The sequence below is a fragment of the Triticum aestivum genome, chromosome 3D, assembly GCF_018294505.1.
Source record: "Triticum aestivum cultivar Chinese Spring chromosome 3D, IWGSC CS RefSeq v2.1, whole genome shotgun sequence".
In the NCBI taxonomy this organism is placed as follows: Eukaryota; Viridiplantae; Streptophyta; class Magnoliopsida; order Poales; family Poaceae; genus Triticum; species Triticum aestivum.
In genome coordinates, this window is record NC_057802.1 from 17,443,475 (window position 1) to 17,462,576 (window position 19,102).

Here is a 19,102-nt window from a genome sequence, read left to right on the forward strand (position 1 = left end):
CAGTCGAAGCTCTACCAATTCGGAACCAAATCCAAACAGACGCTACCCATACTTCTAGCTTGTTCGTCCGTTCCCGTGCTAAAAAGCATAGCCGATGGCAAACTTTTGGTGTGGTAGCTTTAAAGCACGAGGACTATAGGCAGAGGTTGCCAACAAGGAGCCAAGCAAGTCACATCGTTTTTCAAATCCGCGGTTTGAAATCCCTCGAGCCCATTGAAAGCCAAGGCGAATCACCGGATTTCTTTTCTCCTTTATCAAAGGCCGAGCGAGCTGCACATCACATTACCGTTGGCCTGCTCTCACCGCTAGCTGATGCACTACTTGTGATTTGCTCACATACAAACCTGCAAAACTTGTACAGATGAGGCACATACAAACGCGGCCGGCCGTGGCGCCGTCCCCGGCGAGCCCGCGGCATGGGGACCGACGAGCCATCGCCGGCGCATGCGGAGGAGAAGCAAGGTATGGAAGAGGAGGGAGAAGGCTGCGGAGCCCTAGGATCAAGATCGGTAGGCGGACAGCAAAGCGACCGAGCTCAAAGAAAAAAAGACCAATCCATGTCGTCGTGTAGTCGCTCTCAAACTTATTCCATGGCTGCTGAGCAGAGATTTGTTCAAGATGCTTCCAAGAATAACAATGTCGAAAGTTATGTGCCAACATCGCTAACACATGGACCACCACAGCAGTAGCATCAACCTCTACGCGATCGCAGCAAGAAACGAACAAAGGCAGGGCCGGAACAACTCGACAGCACGAAAAGCTACACCCACATATCCGCACGAACATGGCAGCCGGATTCCACCACCGGACGGGACGCGACGTCGATACGAACGATGGACGTACGGCGGGTCACTCCGGGATGGCGACGAGCATGGGCCGCCACTGTCTCCGCATCATCAGCCGCCGCCGGAACCCGCCGAACATGAACCTCCGGTACTGCTGCACGGCCGCGGCGCTGGCGGCCAGCGGCTCGTCCGCCGGGCGAGCCTCCGCCGCGTCCGCATGATCCTGCCGTTGCCGCTCAGGCGGCAGCAGCGCGTGCTGGACGACCTGGACGTCCTTCCTGGCGCTGCGGCGGACGGCGCCGGCGACGTCTGGCCCCAGGAGCTCCTCCAGCGAGCCGCTCCGGCCGAGGAGGCTCCTCTTCTCCCCGCAGCCGTCTCCCTGCTGGTCCCCGGCGCCCGCGGGCGGTCTGTGCAGCTTGTTGCCGCGGCAGAGCAGCCGGCGCACCAGCAGCCACAGGCTCTTCGCCTTCGGCCTGATCTGCAGCGTCCCCGCAGCCATCCCTCCGACTATCTCCTACCACCGCTCCCTCTCTCTACGTCTCTGCCTCACCGGGATATGGCCGTCGGACTATATACCTCTCAGTCTCTCATAGTATTCTTGTCCAGTCGGCGCCGCAGCTAGCTCGTCGCTTTGGAGGGAGAGACGACCGACCTGGGACCTGGGATTCAGGGGAGGATCCAGAAACAATGGCGGCCTTGGACTGGACTCGCTCTCTAGGGCGCCTATAAAACATTCGGGGCAGGGGAATTGTCTATGGCGCGGCACATTCTTGGAGTTGTTTTGCTTACGTGCTCAGGCCGCAATGCAGGGCGGGTCGCCATTTGGAGGCCCCGAGAGCGGGGCGCGGGAGGTGGTCTGCCCAACGGACAAAAAGAAAAAGGAGCCCCGACTGTCGCCGTCGGGCGCCACCACCTAACGCGGCGCTAAAAGACGCGAGAATTTCGGCGACACAAGAGACCAAAGACCAGGTGTGATGTATGGACCGGGTGTATTGTATGAGTATTGTGTGCGTCGCCTTCGGATCCCAGTTAGAATAGGACAACACTAGCTTCCATGTGTGTAGATAGATTATCCTGGCGAGGAGGGGATTTGATCGATGGACAAGCCTTCAATGTTTTTTTTTGTTCACATTTTTGCATTCGGCGTTTGTTTTTATCATTTTAGCTTTGCTTGTGTTTCGGTTGAATATATCTATCATCACTTTATATACAAAACCTGAAAAAGCAATCGCGCATTAGAAAAATGTTAAACGTGTATACACAAATGAATCATAATAATCATATATTTGAAAAAGAATTAAACATGTACTACCTCTCTGTACCAAAATATACGACGTATTTGCAGTACAAATCAAACTGCACAAACGTCTTATATTTTGGTACGGAGGGAGTATATATAAAATGTGCCTAATCTATATAAAAAATGTATGATTTGTATGAAAAAAGTAGACATAAAAAATATAAGTTTTTAAAATGTTATACTGTAAAAATGTGAAACATCTATATAAAAATATTCATGGTATATGTACGAAAAATGCAGAATATGTATGGAAAAGGTAGACATAAAAATATAGGTTTAAAAAATGTTAGTTATTTATATGAAAACAAATTAACATGTATATCTAAAATGTTCCTGGTGTATACAAAAAATATACGCCCTCCGATCCAAATTAGTTGTCACTCAAACGGATGTATCTAGCACTGAAATACGTCTAGATACATCCATTTCAGGGAGAACTAAAATGGGTCGGAGGTACGTTTATGGAACAAGTAGACATAAAAAAATATTAATCATGTATTCGAAAAATGTTTCCATCTATATAAAAAAGTTCCTGATCTGTACAAAAAATATTCACTATGTATAGAAAAAAGTAGTTATAAAAAATATTAATCACGTATTTGAAAAATGCAAACATGTATACAAAAAATGTTCCTGATGTATACGAAAAACATTGAATGTGTATGAAAAAAGTGGCATTAAAAAATAAAAGTAAAACATCATTGAAAAGTGAAAGCCATGAAAGAAACAAAGAAAGCAGAAAAAACCCAATGAAAGTCATGACAGAAACAAAGAAACCCAATCAAAAACAATAAGAACAGAAAATCAAAGAAAAAAGGTGAAGAAACAAAAGAAACCCCAATAAAAAAATTAAAAAAACAGAAAAATGCTAGTCTGTGGAACTGAGTGAGGGAGCGACCTGAGCGCGAGTGGACGACCTAAGCTAATGGGCCGGCCCTATATTCACGCGCCTTTGGGGCAGATGGATGCTATTCTCGCTATAAGCGAGATATAGCATTCACGTTGATTACCCGGTCAAGATTGTATTTAGCCTAAAGTGGCCACATTTCTCTAAATGAATAAAGTGGACTGAATTTAGCCTAAAAAAGTTGTACACAAGAGAAAATTTGAGATCACTAATTAGAGTGCAAAGGTCACTCACACCTTCTCTCGCGGTGACAATTGGCGTGCAGCATGGGTGACACTTGTCACAACTAAGAGTTTTGGGATTTTTTGTTAGATTCATTTTATTCGAAATGTTTTACCTCTTGAACTTATGTCCAAATCATGAACCATTTCCACTGTTCGGTTTCCTGTGTCGAGATTCAAAACTAGACAATATGTTGATAAGTTTTGACAAACTTTTTCTTTCCAAAAAAGGTAATCAATAAAACTAAGAACAAAAAAACAAAAATATAATCAGGAAAAACAGGAAAACCAAACAACGGAAGCAAAATTGTGTTTTTCACCTTTCTTTTTAAAGCACAACTATGCTTTTCATTTTTTGAGAAGCACAGTTGTGCTTCACCTTAAGTACGGTTGTGTTTTTCACTTACCGGCAAGCATAGTTGTGCCACCTGAAAAGCACAACTGTGATTTTACCAGAAGCACAACTGTACTTTTCACTTTCGAGAAGCACTTCTCGTGAAAACACACCCATTCTTTTCACTTTTTAAAAAGCACAGTCATGGAAAGGCCAAAGCATAGTTGTGCTTCGCATAGTTGTGCTTTTCCATGAAGCACAACTATGCTTTTTTTACTTTTGAGAAGCACACGCGTGCTTCACGAAAAAGCATAGATATGCCTCAGGATAAAGCACATATGTGCTTTATGGTAAAAAAATAAAAAAAATCACAACAACTTAGGAAAAACTAAGCAAAATTTTAAATCCCAGAAAACCCCCCAAAAGCGAAAACCCCCAAAACACGTGCATACATTAAAAAAAATGAGATTCCATGGGTGCATGCACCTGCGCGTTACACATAGCGGCGGCCGGGCGAACCACATGTCAGCGCAGGAGGAGCTCCCGAGTGACAGTTGGAGGGCCCAGCAAAGGGGTACCCTCCAGTTCGTCGCTCCCGAGAAAATAAGATCGAACTCTCTTCGTTTCTCGCAAGTGCGCGGCGCAGGGAGTTGCAGCCATATAGGTGTGGCGGCGAGCGAAGGCTCATGGCTGGACGACGAGCGAGGGGCAGGCTTGGCCCCTTCCTCTCCTTCGACAATTCCTTTGGAAAGATCGAAAGTTCTATTCTAATCGTGAGCCCAAATGCACCCTGATAAACAGTAAAATAAAAAAATAGTAAAAATTTTGAATTTTTTTGGTAAACTTTAACAAATCTTTTGTATGCTTGCAAAATGTCAGCACGAGGTGACATCCATGGAAGTCGTGATTTTTTTGACACGATTTCCACGAATGTCATCAAATGCTGAAATTTTGCAACAATACAAAATATTTGCAAAATTTACCACAAAAAGTTTAGAATTTTTTGAATTCTTTTTTTTTGACTTTATAGTTCATCAGGGTGCATTTTGAGCTCGGGAGCACGTACTCCATGTCCCGATAAGATTGCTTTCTAAATAACCTATCTGGGCTGGGGATTGATATGACTAGGGCTTTAGTTTTGGGAATTTTTCATCGAGGATGATCATGACCAAGCAAAATTTCTACTACATCTGTTCCATAATATAAAACCTTTTTCAGATCAAATTGTACTGCAAAAATGTCTTATATTATAGGATGGAGGGAGTATTTCTCTCCTGTTGTAATTTCTTGGTCGATGTTGATTTCAGTTTCAATTGTATAAACAGTTATCTTCTCATATCATGCACATTAGAAGTGTTGCTTGTGTTGTGTAGTTTTCCACACTTATATTTTATCTATACTGCTTTGTCTTAGACAAATATAATTTAAACTGTGTCTCTATCTTGATTTGATAAAATATAAGAGGATGATATAGACAATACAGTGACCATTAGTATATTGATATATGTTCATTTCATGTTGTTACTATGCTAAACTTATTGCCAGCGGATGGGTACCCATGATAATGTTTCTTGAGCTCTTCTAAAGTGCTTTCAATTCACTTGTTTTATTGCTGCGTTTATTTGCACTGGTGGCCATGACACCCACGTATGTAATATGCTCCTTTGTTGTTGCCTATATTTACACTGGTGGAGAACTTTGATGCCTGTAATATCTGCAATAGCCGTAATAGCCTAGCATTAGTTGCGTGCTTATTTATTTCCTTATAGTCTTGTCTATTTATTTGCTTATAGCCACTAGTGTTCTTTTTCTCGGTTTGCTAGTGGCTGCAATAACCATGGCCCACATACAGACCGTTGCAACCATGGTCCTGCTACGGGACGTAGGATCCATGGGCCACACATGGGTCGTCTTATACATGGGCCACACCCGGACCTCAATATGAGCCATAAACAGGCTAAAAGCGGAACAATCCGTTTATGGGCCCAGAACAAAACAGATCGTTAACAGGCCGGAAGACATCACATGCTTAATACTATCAACAGGCAGAACAAGCCGTTAATGGACCAAAATACACTACGAGGGAGAAATAGTCCAATGGATTGATGTGCCACAAATGGGCCGAATGTAACCACAAGCCGGATTTGGCCCGGTAGCAAAACTGGTCGGCAACGTACCAAAAGTAACCGAGGGCCGAAAATGAGCCCAAGGAATTATGGGCCCTTAACAGGCCGAAAGATCGCATGGGCTGGGAACGGACCAACTGGATCATGGGTCGTTAATGGGTCCATAGCCATTTACTGATTTAGTCATATTTATGGGTCAGAATCACCACGGGCCATTAATGAGTCAAGAGATACAAAAGACCTAATATGCGCCGAAAGATGTTACGGGCCACAGACGGGCCAAAAGTGTCAACGGGCTGGAATCATATTGAACGACTCACATGACCCTAATGGGTTGAATTCAGACAGGCCACAACGGGTCGTGTGTACCCAGGTTGTAAAAGGGCCATATGGAAACATGTCGTTAACATGCTTTCAATGGGTCGTCCCACTAACTTTTGACCAAGTCAAGTGGGCCGGCCTGTTTAACTTAAATGGGCCACTATTGGGCCATGCCACGTGTCGGTGTTTCATAGGTGCACCTTGTCCATTGGATGGATGACATCTGTCGCAACGCAGAGCTGGCACGTGGTTCCGTTTGGCGAATGAGAATTTGACAAGTGGAAAATCGTCATTGATCGTGGCTATTAACGGGTATCAGATCAAAAACCATCACCCGATAGCTTAATGACGGCCCTTTACGGTGGATGCCACGTGTCAGTTACTCTTGACGAAAACACTTTCATGACGCGCCATCTATCATCATTAAAGTGAACACTTCCGTGACAATAAATGGAGTATTGTCATGAAACACTTCCAGGACAGCACATGTATAATTATCTTGATTCTGTCATAAAATTGTCATGGATGTACATGCATGACAGAAAATGTGACCTACTGTGACAAACGCCTATCATCACAGAAGTGTTTTTTTGTAGTGTATGCACTTACTTTGTGATAGTCATAGTGCTTCATGTTATATATCTTGCTATCACATAATTGTTTATCTTACTTAGAATAAGTTGTTGGTGCACATAGTTGAGCCAAGTATATTTAGATTTTGTGCTTGACAAATTAAACGTTAGTTTTATTCCGCATTTGTTCAAGCCTAAACCATAATTATTTTTAAACAGTCTATTCAACCCCCCTTCTCTAGGAGACATCCACGTCCTTTCACCCATGTTTATATGCCCAAATGATGCAGATTATCTCGGTCTATGGACGGGTTATTTTGATAAAGATGCATGAGAATGTCTCGATCTTTAGTATTATGGACGTGCTGCCTATATAAATTCTCACAACTTGCACTTGTCTGGCATGAACATGAGTGTTTCATATTGCAGTTTTACACATGAGAAAGTGACCATTCACATTTATATGCATGCGAGAGTTACACTTGGTGAACCTATGAACTCCGGTCTAATTTCCACCATAGGAATCACCTTCCCACGACATTTCCACACTATTTTATTTTCATTTTTATTTTATTCCGAAAATACGAAAAAATATTTAACACACATTGTCTTTTGATAGGCTTCTTCAACTAGCAAGACTAGCAAGGATTCACACCCTTGTTAGGATTGTTGGCAACACAAGAGAATTTTATTTGTGTTAAAGGGCATCCAACTATTGAAACACTTGTATCTCCATGTATTGATATCTTGCTTTCTCATTGAGGGCACTTGCTAGATACTTCCATATGGGGACACTACTAGGGAAAAGCCTAGCAGCAGCGCGGGTTTTTAGCCTACCAGTAGCGCGGGCGCCGGCGCTACTAATAGGGCGCTACAGCTAACCCATAGCAGCAGCGCGTGCGCGCCGCGCTACTGCTATACAAGTGTAGCAGCAGCGTGCTGCGTGGAAGCTCGCTACTGCTAATAGCTCTAGCGCTCTTTGGCCGAACGCGCTACTGCTATTGTCACGCTGCTGCTAACTTTCCTCCACTCGCTACTGCTAATTTTAGTAGCTTTTGTTTTTTTTTCTGCATATTTGTTTTGTATTTGAACAGGCTTTATACACGAATCTTTAGCACATACAAATGTCATCATCATGCACATACAAATCGCTGCGAGACCACAAATGTAATCATAGAATATACATACAAATAGTCTCATCATCTCAAAAATAGCGATACATGCAAGTCTCGAATACTTGCAACTACAACGTCATCCATCTAAACAATGATATACGCGAGAAGTGCTATCACTATGAGTGATAGTGGAACTATGCAGTACATGAGGCGGCGGTCATGAGTCCTCTCTCGCGCTCGCCTGAACCTTAAGTAACTAGCTTGTGCTTCTTGTCTGCTTTTGAAGCCTTTATGGCTGGCACCTGAGACCCCCTGCACTTGCGCCTGACACTCATGCCACTCGTCATACACTCCCGGAACCTTCCCTTCGTACACGACATAGCACTTCGCCATCAAGAAACTAGGTACCTGTTAGAGATGCATCTTCATCAAGAGGATGTACAATCATATGCAACAAAATATACTAGAGCAACACGAAAAAGAAAGGGTTAGCAACTAGATGCAACATACAGTACGCAAACTAATTAAGTAGAGGTACGCAGGTCATCGTAGGCAAACTAACAAAGTAGCGTTACGCAAGTTCGCCAGGGACCGTGGACATCACAAAGTTTCATCGCTACAAAAAGTATACAAGTTCAACCGACACATATCATCATCATCGGCATCGTAAATCACTAGAAGTTCCATCCTTCCGTATCATCGAGGATGGACCCTAGCTTCTTGAACGGCGTGAGGTCTAGACGTTGCATGCCTATGCGAGTTCGGACATCAGCTCGCGATATAGGGCCGTTGTGGAAGATCCCCTTCTCATCGACGACTTCTTTCATGATGATCGTCGCAATGTCCCTTTGGATGTGAAAGAACTAAGTTTATAATCCGCTTCTCCATGAGATTCTAGCCACTTGTGGATATGATCATCATTTCTGCTTGTCACGCGAAGCTTTTGGTGATTCGTGCTGAACTCAATCATGAGATGGATGATGTAGAATCCATCCTTCTTGGTTGGTTTTGGGACATGGATGCAGGAGAAGTTAGTTTTATGTGCGAAACCCATCTTCTTGTTCCTTTGTTTCTTGATCTGCATGTGGCCACCTCTAATGCTGAAGCCTTGGAGAGCATCATCTAGAATATTCATTATGTGGGTGTAGTCCTTTTTCTCGTAGTCTCTGGAAGGGTCGAAATACACGGCGTGGGAGACTCGCGGGTAAAGAACGATAAGGACGGTGCGCCCGTTGCTGCGGGGAAAAGACACCTCAAATTATTCTTGTAAGTGCATCTAGTGCCCCTTAGTGATTTTGGTGTATTGAAGACTTATAGGTTAAGGGACTAATGCGTTTGTGAGTGTACAGATATCTATAAGTCTATGAGGAGTTTGATAATTACAGTGAAAGTCGACCCCTAAAAATGAAGTTCTTCGACTGAAGACTTTGGATTTCTGAAGACTTTCTGAAGACTTTGAAAGTGAAGAAATTGGTGTGACCTTGAAGACTTGGTACTCATTTGAGGAATATGAAGTGTGAAGACTTTTGTTTTCGTAGTTTCATTTTCTCCTTCTTGAGTCATAGGAAACACCGTACTGTTAAAAGGGGTCGAGGAAATACTAAGGAAAATTTTCCATGTGATGCTCAACTCAAAATCCTACACCTACCAATCCCTTCGAGTGAAGCCATTGGAAATCTCATACAGTTCAGTCATATTCTTCAGTGACAGAGACGAAGTTCTTCTGGTCTCTGAGGAATTTGTTCTGACTGAGGAGTTAGGAATTCGCCAGTGCGGATTGCCTACACAGTGAGGAACATGATAGCCCTGAGGAATTTGAACCTCAAATTTCTGACCGTTGCTGTGCTATGCGCCAGCTATCCCAAAATATCTACCCACCTAACGGTCATATCATTGAAGGGCATTTATGTCTTATCATGCGGGCTGCTCCCTAGGCTATAAATAGCCGCCCCCTACAACCACTAGCTGGTAGGCTGCTCCGAGAGAAACTGACACTTGTCATTTGAGAGCATCCCATCCTCCGAGGACTTTGAGCGAAAATCATCAAGTGAGGAAAAACCCCAAACCCAAACACCTACACACCCAAAGTGATTGAGCATCACTGAAGAGATTGATCCTGCGTGGATCCGACGCTTGTTACCTTTGAAGACTGTGCTTCTTCCAGATGGTTAGGCGTCATGGTCTAGAGCATCCAAGAGGAAATTGTGGATCGCCGAGTGACCGAGTTTGTGAAGGTTCGGAAGTCACCTGAAGACTTACCACGAGTGATTGGATGAGGTCTGTGTGACCTTAGTTCAAGGAGAATACGGTGAGGACTGTGTGTCCGGGACTGGGTGTCCTCAGGTTTAAATACCTAGCCGCTCCAACCAGACGTACAACTGAGACAACAGTTGGAACTGGTCTACCAAATCATTGTCTTCACCAAGCCAACTGGTTCTATTTCCTCAACTCTTTCATTTCCTCATTCCTGTGTTGTGCAATTATTCATATCTGTGTTTGAAAAATTTGACTGGAGACTTTCTCAATTTCCTCAGTTCAATTTCCTCAGTCACTTTGTCTTCATCCTGTGTTCACGCTTTCTGTACTCTGTGCTTGTTTTCATTTCATCATGATGACTATGCTTGTGTTCTGCTATTCATACTTTTGAGTACTTATTCCGCTGCAAGTAGTTCTTCGCTAAGGAATTTCCTCACCCACAAATTCCTCAGTGAAGAATTTATAAAAATCGCCTATTCACCCCCTCTAGTCGATATAACACACTTTCAATTGGTATCAGAGCAAGGTACTCCCTTGTTCTGTGTGATTTTGGTTTAACCGCCTGGAGTTTTAGTTATGTCGACCGCAGGTATGATCAAGGTCTCTGCTGGGTGTCCTACCTTCGATGGGACGGACTACCCCTACTGGAAGAATAAGATGCGAATGCATCTTGAGGCAATTGATAACGATCTCTGGTATGTTGTGGAACAGGGTGTTCCCTCTGTCTCACCCTCACTGAACGCTGCCGATGTGAAGAGATTCAAGCAACTCGATTCTCAAGCGAAGAATATCATATGTGGCCATCTGAGCAAAGGACAGTATGGAAGAGTGAGTGCTTTGGAAACTGCTAAGCTTATCTGGGATAGGCTATCCAAAGTAAATGAAGGAGTCTCAACACAGCGTGACTCTCGAGTTGATGTTTTTCGCAATCTCTTCAACCGCTTCAAAAGACTCGACAATGAGAATGTTCAACAAACCTTCGATCGCCTCACTAACATCTCAAATGAGCTTCAAGAACTTGGTGCCACTGACATCACCGACCATGAGGTGGTGAAGAAACTGCTGAGATCGCTTGATTCCTCATTTGATACTCTGGCCTTGATAATACAAGAGCATGTTGATTACAAGTCACTTGATCCCGCTGATATCCTCGAAAGGCTAAACACTCATGAGTTCCAGCTTGCTGAAAAGAGAGATCTCTATGGTTCGAGCTATGGCAGATCACGTGCACTGAAGGCCAAGGCAGTTTCTGAGTCTGAAGATGAAGACTCTAAAAGCAGTCTTGGTGATCCTGAAGAACTGAGCCATGATCTAGCACTGCTTGTGAAGAAATTCCAGAAGCTCTCAAGACGTGGTCGCTTTGGAAGACCCTCAAGGAGCAATGATTCCTCATCCAGTGACTACAAGAAGAGGCTTTGTCACAAATGCAAGAAACCAGGACACTACATTCAAGATTGTCCTCAGTGGGAAAAGGAATCAAAGAAGAAGAAATACAAGGATTACAGTTCTGATGATACGAAGAAAAAGAAGAAATTCTCAAAATCTTCATCATCAAAATCCTCAAACTCTTCGTCTCACAAGAAGAGTAGCTCCAAGAAGGCTCGGGCATTCATTGGCAAGGAAATGGACTCTGAGGCTGAATCTGAAGAAAATGAGGAAGAGGAGGCATCTGAGGATTCCGAATCCGGTGTGTCGAGCCTAGCCCTCGCTACTGCATTCGTCAGCAAGTCTATCTTCAACTCTGAAGAAAATGACCTCACCAACAAGGCCGATGAAGGCAATGATGACTACGCTCCCACCTATTGCTTCATGGCAAAGGGTGCCAAGGTACTCAAATATGCCTCATCTGAATCAAGTGAAAATGAATCTGATGAAAACCTTAAGCCTAGCTATTCTAAACTTGCTAAGATTGCTGTGACACAACAAAGGGCCCTTGAAAAGGTTCAAAACATGCTAGACAAGAGTGATGATATGTTGGGTGAAGAAATGGATCGCACTAAAACCTTGACTGAAAATCTTCAGAGACTTCAGACTAGGTATGACAACCTTCAAGGTCATCATAACACTCTTTTGTCTGATCATGAGAAGCTTTCTTATGAATCTCTTCAAAGAAAGCAAGATCTAGAGAAGCTAAAAGTGAGTTATGAAGATCTTCAGAAGGAGCGCGATTCATTACTTGCTCAACAAATCAGCGCTGCTCAGGAAGAATTTGTTCCTCCATGTTTGAAATGCATTGAACGTGAATCTGCTAATTCTTCACCTGAATGTTCAAATGCTCCTAATGCTACAAATTCTTCAACTGTCTCTGCTATCACTAATTCCTCATCTGAGGACATTGCTAGTATCACTGACGATACAGGGCTGAAGGAATTGTACATGACAGGCATGTACAAAAGCCTCAAAGGGCATCAGACTCTTTGTGATGTGCTTAAAAAGCAGATCCTCAATAGGAACCCTAGGAAAGAGGGTATTGCCTTTGAGAGGAAACTCAATGCTGATGGTACATATTGGAAGCCTGAGCAGTACCCCAAAACCTCATGGGTTGCTGCAAAGGGACCTCCAGTTGATCCATCTAATTTATCTGGCGTTACATGTGAATTTTCTCATTCTTCTGATGAGTCATTTGACTCCAACTATAAACTGTTCAAAAATCAGAATGGTGAAGTATTTGCTAGATATGTTGGCACTAACTGCAGGAACGGTTCTCCTATGAAGAAAATCTGGGTTCCCAAAAGATGCCTTGAAAGTCTTCAGGTGAATGTCCTCATGACACCACCTGTGAGGAATAGGAACCCCAGATCAAATTCTTCATATGGACCAAATTCTTCATATGGATCCAAGTCCTCATACGGACCACATTCCTCACATGGATCAAATTCCTTAAGAGGATCAAAGTCCTCATATGAACATCATCGTGCTAACAACTCTGTTTCGCAGGGAAGAGCCAAGGGCTATGAATACGAGCATTATTCTTCTAATCATTATGTTCATAAGTCCTCGAAGAATTTCTCTGCTTATTCATATGCTTACTCTAACTCCTCTTATGTGAAACGAAATGGATTGGCTTCTATGCCACCTTTCTCTTATGGAGCTCGCAGAGTGATGAACTCTTTGCCACCCCTTCAGATGTGGGTGGTGAGGAAAAAGAACTAATCTCTTCTGCAGGGTCAGGTCTCCAGACGTACTTGAACGTCTGAAGAATTTGCTGGAGACCTGAAGTATGCCTGAAAGGACGCAGGCTAATCATGATGAAATGAACTTTCATTTCTCACGTCCTCATACTGCTTTATCTGTTCTATTGCTTGAGGAAATTGATCTGATGAATTGATGTCATATTCTTCACTGATGAAGTATATGAAGTTCGTAAGCTGCACTAATTCATCTGCAGGATGATCAACCCAAAGCCACTGAGTGGGTCCTCGATAGTGGATGTACAAATCACATGACTGGTGACAAGAATCTATTGATTGATGCTCCCTTATCACCATCGCATCTGAAGCATATCATCTTCGCTGACAAAGGCAAAAGTCAGGTATTGGGTCTAGGTAAGGTTGCGATCACAAAGGATCGACACATGGACAAAGTCATGCTTGTCGAGTCCTTAGGATACAACCTCATGTCTGTCTCAATGCTTTGTGATCTTGATATGGTAGTTGTCTTTGGCAAGTATCGTTGTGTTGTGGTTATGGAAGCTGACAATTCCAAAGTCTTCGAAGGCTTTAGGAGAGGAGACTTGTATATTGTTGATTTCTCTACAGGACCGCAACCAGCCGTGTGCCTACTTGCAAAAGCTTCAGAAGGATGGCTATGGCATCGACCACTTGGTCATGCAGGCATGAGGAATTTGCACACGCTTGCGAAGAAGAAGCATGTCATTGGCATTGAGAATGTCAAATTCCTCAAGGATCACCTATGTGGAGCTTGTGAAGCTGGAAAGATGACCAAGGCTAAGCATCCAGCAAAGACTATCATGACCACTACTCGACCATTCGAATTGCTTCACATGGACCTCTTTGGTCCTAACCATTACTCAGCTGTCACAAATGACACATCTCTCTATGGGCTTGTTATTGTTGATGATTACTCTCGTTACACATGGGTACACATTGTTACTTACAAACATGAAGTGCAGGAAGTCTTCAAACGATTTTCCTCGAGGGCTTCAACCAACTTTGGTGTGAAGATCAAGCACATCAGAAGTGACAATGGAACTGAGTTCAAGAATACTGGTCTTGATGACTATCTTGATGAACTTGGTATTACTCATGAGTTATCTGCTCCTTACACTCCTCAGCAAAATGGCGTCGTGGAGCGCAAGAACAGAACTCTTGTTGAGATGGCTCGCGCTATGCTTGATGAGTACAAGACGCCTCGTCACTTCTGGATTGAGGCAATTTATACTGCGTGCCACATCATCAACAGGGTATATCTTCACAAATTCTTCAAGAAGACTGCCTATGAACTCCTCACTGACAAGAAACCCAATGTGAGTTATTTCAAAGTCCTCGGTGCTAAATGTTGGATTAGAGATCCTCATCACAATGCTAAATTTGCACCGAAAGCACATGAAGGTTTTATGCTTGGTTACGGAAAGGACTCGCACACCTACAGAGTCTTCAACACCGTTTTTCACAAGGTTGTTGAAACTGTAGATGTGCGGTTCGATGAAACTAATGGCTCGCAAAGAGAGCACCTACCCTCTGTGATAGATGAACCAGCACCTGAGGAAACTATCAAGTTCAAGGCTACTGAGGATGTCATTCCTACCGAAGAATCTGCTGAAGAATTCATTCCAGAACGTGAAGAACGTCGAGCTAATGCACCTGAAGAAATTGCTGAAGAAAATGCTGATCAAATTCCTCGACGACAACCTACTCATCCTCGCGTTGCAAAAGAAGTGCAAGTTGAGAAGATCATCGATGACATTGAAGCACCAGGTCCTCTCACACGCTCAAAAGCTTCACATTTATCTAAATTTTGTGGGCACTATGCTTTTGTCTCTATCTCAGAGCCCACTAAGGTAGATGAAGCATTTCTGGAGCCTGAGTGGATTCAGGCCATGCAAGAAGAATTACATCAGTTCGAGCTCAACAACGTTTGGGAACTGGTCAATCGTCCAGATCCTCGCAAACACAATATCATTGGCACAAAGTGGATCTACCGCAACAAGCAAGATGAAAATGGCCTTGTGGTTAGGAATAAGGCACGGCTAGTAGCTCAAGGCTACACACAGGTTGAAGGAATTGATTTCGATGAAACTTTTGCACCTGTTGCTAGACTTGAAGCTATTCGCATATTACTTGCTTATGCTAACCATCATGATATCACTTTATATCAAATGGATGTGAAAAGTGCATTCCCCAATGGTAAGCTTGAGGAAGAAGTATACGTTGCTCACCCCCAGGTTTTGAAGATCCTAAGCATCCTGACAAAGTCTTCAGACTAAATAAGGCCCTCTATGGCCTCAAGCAGGCCCCTCGGGCGTGGTATGATACTTTGAAGGAATTCCTCATGAAGAAAGGCTTCAAACCCGGTTCACTCGACCCTACTCTTTTCACTAAATCATATGATGAAGAATTGTTTGTATGCCAAATATATGTTGATGACATCATCTTTGGCTGTACTGACCAACGTTATAGTGATGAATTTGCCTATATGATGAGTGAAGAATATCAAATGTCTATGATGGGAGAGTTGAAATTCTTCTTAGGTCTTCAAATTCGTCAACAGCGCAATGGCATATTCATATCTCAGGAGAAATACCTCAAGGATGTACTGAGGAAATTCGGCATGCAAGATTGCAAAGGCGTCAAAATTCCTATGCCCACAAATGGCCATCTGTGCACTGATGAAAATGGTATTGACTTCGATCAAAAGGTATACCGCTCCATGATTGGTTCTTTATTGTACTTATGTGCATCTAGGCCAGATATTATGCTTAGTGTTTGCATGTGTGCCCGATTTCAAGCTACACCGAAGGAATCACACCATAAGGCTGTGAAGCATATTCTTCGATATCTAGCTCACACACCAACACTAGGATTATGGTACCCCAAGGGCTCGGCTTTTGATCTCGTTGGATATTCTGACTCTGACTATGCTGGTGATCGTGTGGATCGCAAGTCAACATCTGGTACATGTCATTTCCTCGGACGATCTTTGGTCTGTTGGTCCTCGAAGAAACAGAACTGCGTATCACTGTCTACTGCTGAAGCTGAGTACATTGCTGCTGGTTCTTGCTGTGCTCAATTGCTGTGGATGAAGCAAACTCTCAAGGACTACGGCGTCAACGTGAAGAATGTGCCTCTCTTCTGTGACAATGAGAGTGCCATCAAGATTGCTCACAACCCAGTTTAGCACTCAAAGATAAAGCACATTCAGATTCGTCATCATTTTCATCGCGATCATGTGTTGAAGGGCGACATTTCTATTGAGCATGTGAAGACTGAAGAACAGCTAGCCGATATCTTCACAAAGCCCTTGGATGAGAAGAGATTTAGCAAGTTGCGGTGTGAGCTAAATATCTTAGAATCTTCGAATGTTCTTTGAAAAGGACACTCATCCTAACACTTATGCAAAATTGATGACTTAGATGTGCAACACATGAAGAAACGTTTTTCTTCAATCAATGAAGAATAACACTCCAAGTGTGAAGAAATTAATGAAGAATTTGATTCTCAGAACCCTACGACAATTGTACGCGGTGTCTGAAATCATCATTCTTATACAGTGGGTCACGCCACCACAAAAGTTGAAAATCTTCAATTTGAGTTTTCCTCAGTTTTGAAATTCCTCAGTTGTTCATATTCTTCAACTTTGCAAAATCTTCACTGTTTCCATCGTTTTTCTTCATTGGCTATATATATATATATGAGTTTATGTCCTCTACAGCATTCACTTATGGATAATTCTTCAAGTTGGTTTTTCTGCTAAGTGAATGTGATCGGACCCTTCCCCCTCTATGCTATACTCAACCCAATCTATTCACAAATTCTTCATGTGCGTTCTATTTGAAACTCGTTCAAAATCTTCACTGTGTCCTTGTCAGCTGAAGAATTTGCGAACGGAACTTTTAACTTATCTTATCCAAATTTTCGGCTTTGCCACTCAAACCGTTCCGCTTCCCACGATATACTTATCTATTTACCCATGATCTAACACGATCTCCACTTCTCAGTACATGGGTGACACATGTCATGCGAATGAGAAGGGTCAGGGGCACGTTCGTCCAATTTCTTCGGGCGAACCGTTTTTCACCGTGGCTATAAATACCCCATCTCCCCTTCCTCACTTCTTTTACTCCGCTCGACCTCTCTCCAAGCTCGAGCTTCTCAAACCCTAGCGCCGCCGCTACATCATCGTCGCCGGTGAGGAAGAGCTTCACTGCCTCGACATCGTCGCCGCCGTACTCACGCCGGCCGCGGAAATCTTCACTCAGCCGCCGCCGTAGCCGTCTTCCTCTGCCAAGTTAGGGCGTGGAAGATCTGCACAGACGAGCTTCACTTCTCCACATCCCAGTTCGTCGTGTTCTTCGTTCAGGGTAATTAAAAGTTACTTTTACTGCCCACTTTGATTCAAATGTTTACTACAAAATCTTCAAAGGTGTTTTTTTCTTCAAATCCTCACACACTAAACACCTCACATGTCATCTGCTCTTGATTCGTTTCTCTAAGCATCACTTTTCTTCAAGATTCCTCAATTGTGTGGATCTTCGATCTATACAACTCTGGAACCTAAGACAAAGAACGCTTAGTGAAATTCTTCAAGACTCATCTGGTCAAATTCCTCAAACTTGTTCTTATTGAAAAACCTTCTGAGAACGCATATGACCTCTCCAAATTCCTCGCAACTATACTCTGTTCACAGGTACTCATGTCCGCTGCTGAATCACTAGGTTCTCATCAACTTAACTCATTTGCAGCGTTCCTTGAAGAAAAGTTGCATACTTCTTCAGAGAGTTCAATTGTTCAAATTCCTCAACTAAAGAAAATGGCTAATGAAAAGAGGCCACAGAAAGGAGGAAAGAGGCCTGAGGTCAATACTGCCTTTGAAATCCCTGAGGACATTTATGCTGGGTACTGCACACCCCCTGAGGAAGATAAAAATCAGCGCAAGGTGCGCATTCAGAGGATAGAAAGGAGATGGGCAAAAGAGTGGAGGGAGTACAGGTATGTGACTCCAAAATACATGAAGAAATTCGCTATTACTCCTCCATGCTCAAGACCTCCATTGGCACCTGGCCAAGAGGCAGATCCCACTAGCATAAAGGGCGGTGAGGATTTTCCTGAAGAATGGGCCAAGCGCCAGGCCAAGTTGGCCAAACAGGCAAAAGATGCAGTGAGGAAATTCAACGAAGATTCCACTGCTGCTGCTGCTGAGGCCTCTGTACGGCCGAAGAAATCCATGGCAAAGAAGCCTGCACACAAGCCAAGTGCCTCTTCTTCAATGCCCTCACGGCCAATTTCCTCAGCTCAGCCCTCACGGCAAATTCCTCAAGCCGCTCCTGCTCCTCCAAAGTCCTCAGCTGCTCCGACAAAATCCTCAGCACCTGTGCATCTCGCCACGTGCTAAAGGACTACAGGCATCTCTATTGCCTCAGGAGCTTCAGCTAGTTCCTCAGCTGCACCAAAGTCTTCAATAGGACCCTCTCTGCTGAAGACAAAGACAACTGCTGGACGAGGCTCTCGCCCAAGTCCTCAGAAGAAGCAGGTCGCCTTCCAAGTACCGTCTGATGAAGACGAAGCTGATGATGAAGAACTTGCTGAAATCATCAGAGACAGGCAAGTCAGGGCCGCTAGAGCCAAGGGCACAGAAGTGCCACTGCTTTTGGATCCAAAGCTGATCCTCGACTATATTGATCTCTGGCACAAGGACCCAAACACTCCTATGCCTGATTTCAAGTTGACACCTGGCCAAACTCACCTCCTGACCCATTTCATCAGTGAAGAAAAATGGAAATATGAGAAGGCCAGGCAACTCAAGAAAGCACAGTACAGGAAGGAGAAGTTTCTGAAGAACAACGTTGTCTCTATGACAACTGATGAACTCGTAAAGCTCCAGTCTGAAATCAAAGTCCTCAGCGATGATTTTAACGCTTACTATGCTGATTGGAAAGGAGCCAAGGTCAGGTTCGTCAATCTGACGAAGACACTCACTTCAAGTGCC

The 19,102-nt window shown here is 43.7% G+C and overlaps 1 protein-coding gene across 1 annotated transcript; it reads right to left on the bottom strand.

Moving 5' to 3' along the window:
- Positions 1–568: 568 nt before the first annotated feature.
- Positions 569–1,571, bottom strand: LOC123073830 (uncharacterized). Its single transcript, XM_044496853.1, has one exon. The coding sequence runs from the start codon at positions 1,282–1,284 to the stop codon at positions 850–852; it is 435 nt and encodes a 144-aa protein (XP_044352788.1). The 5' UTR covers positions 1,285–1,571; the 3' UTR covers positions 569–849.
- Between the last annotated feature and the right edge of the window lie 17,531 nt (positions 1,572–19,102).

Excerpts from the sequence above, each read along its gene's own strand:
- LOC123073830 (XM_044496853.1), bottom strand. The coding sequence starts at position 1,284 with ATGGCTGCGGGGACGCTGCAGATCAGGCCGAAGGCGAAGAGCCTGTGG.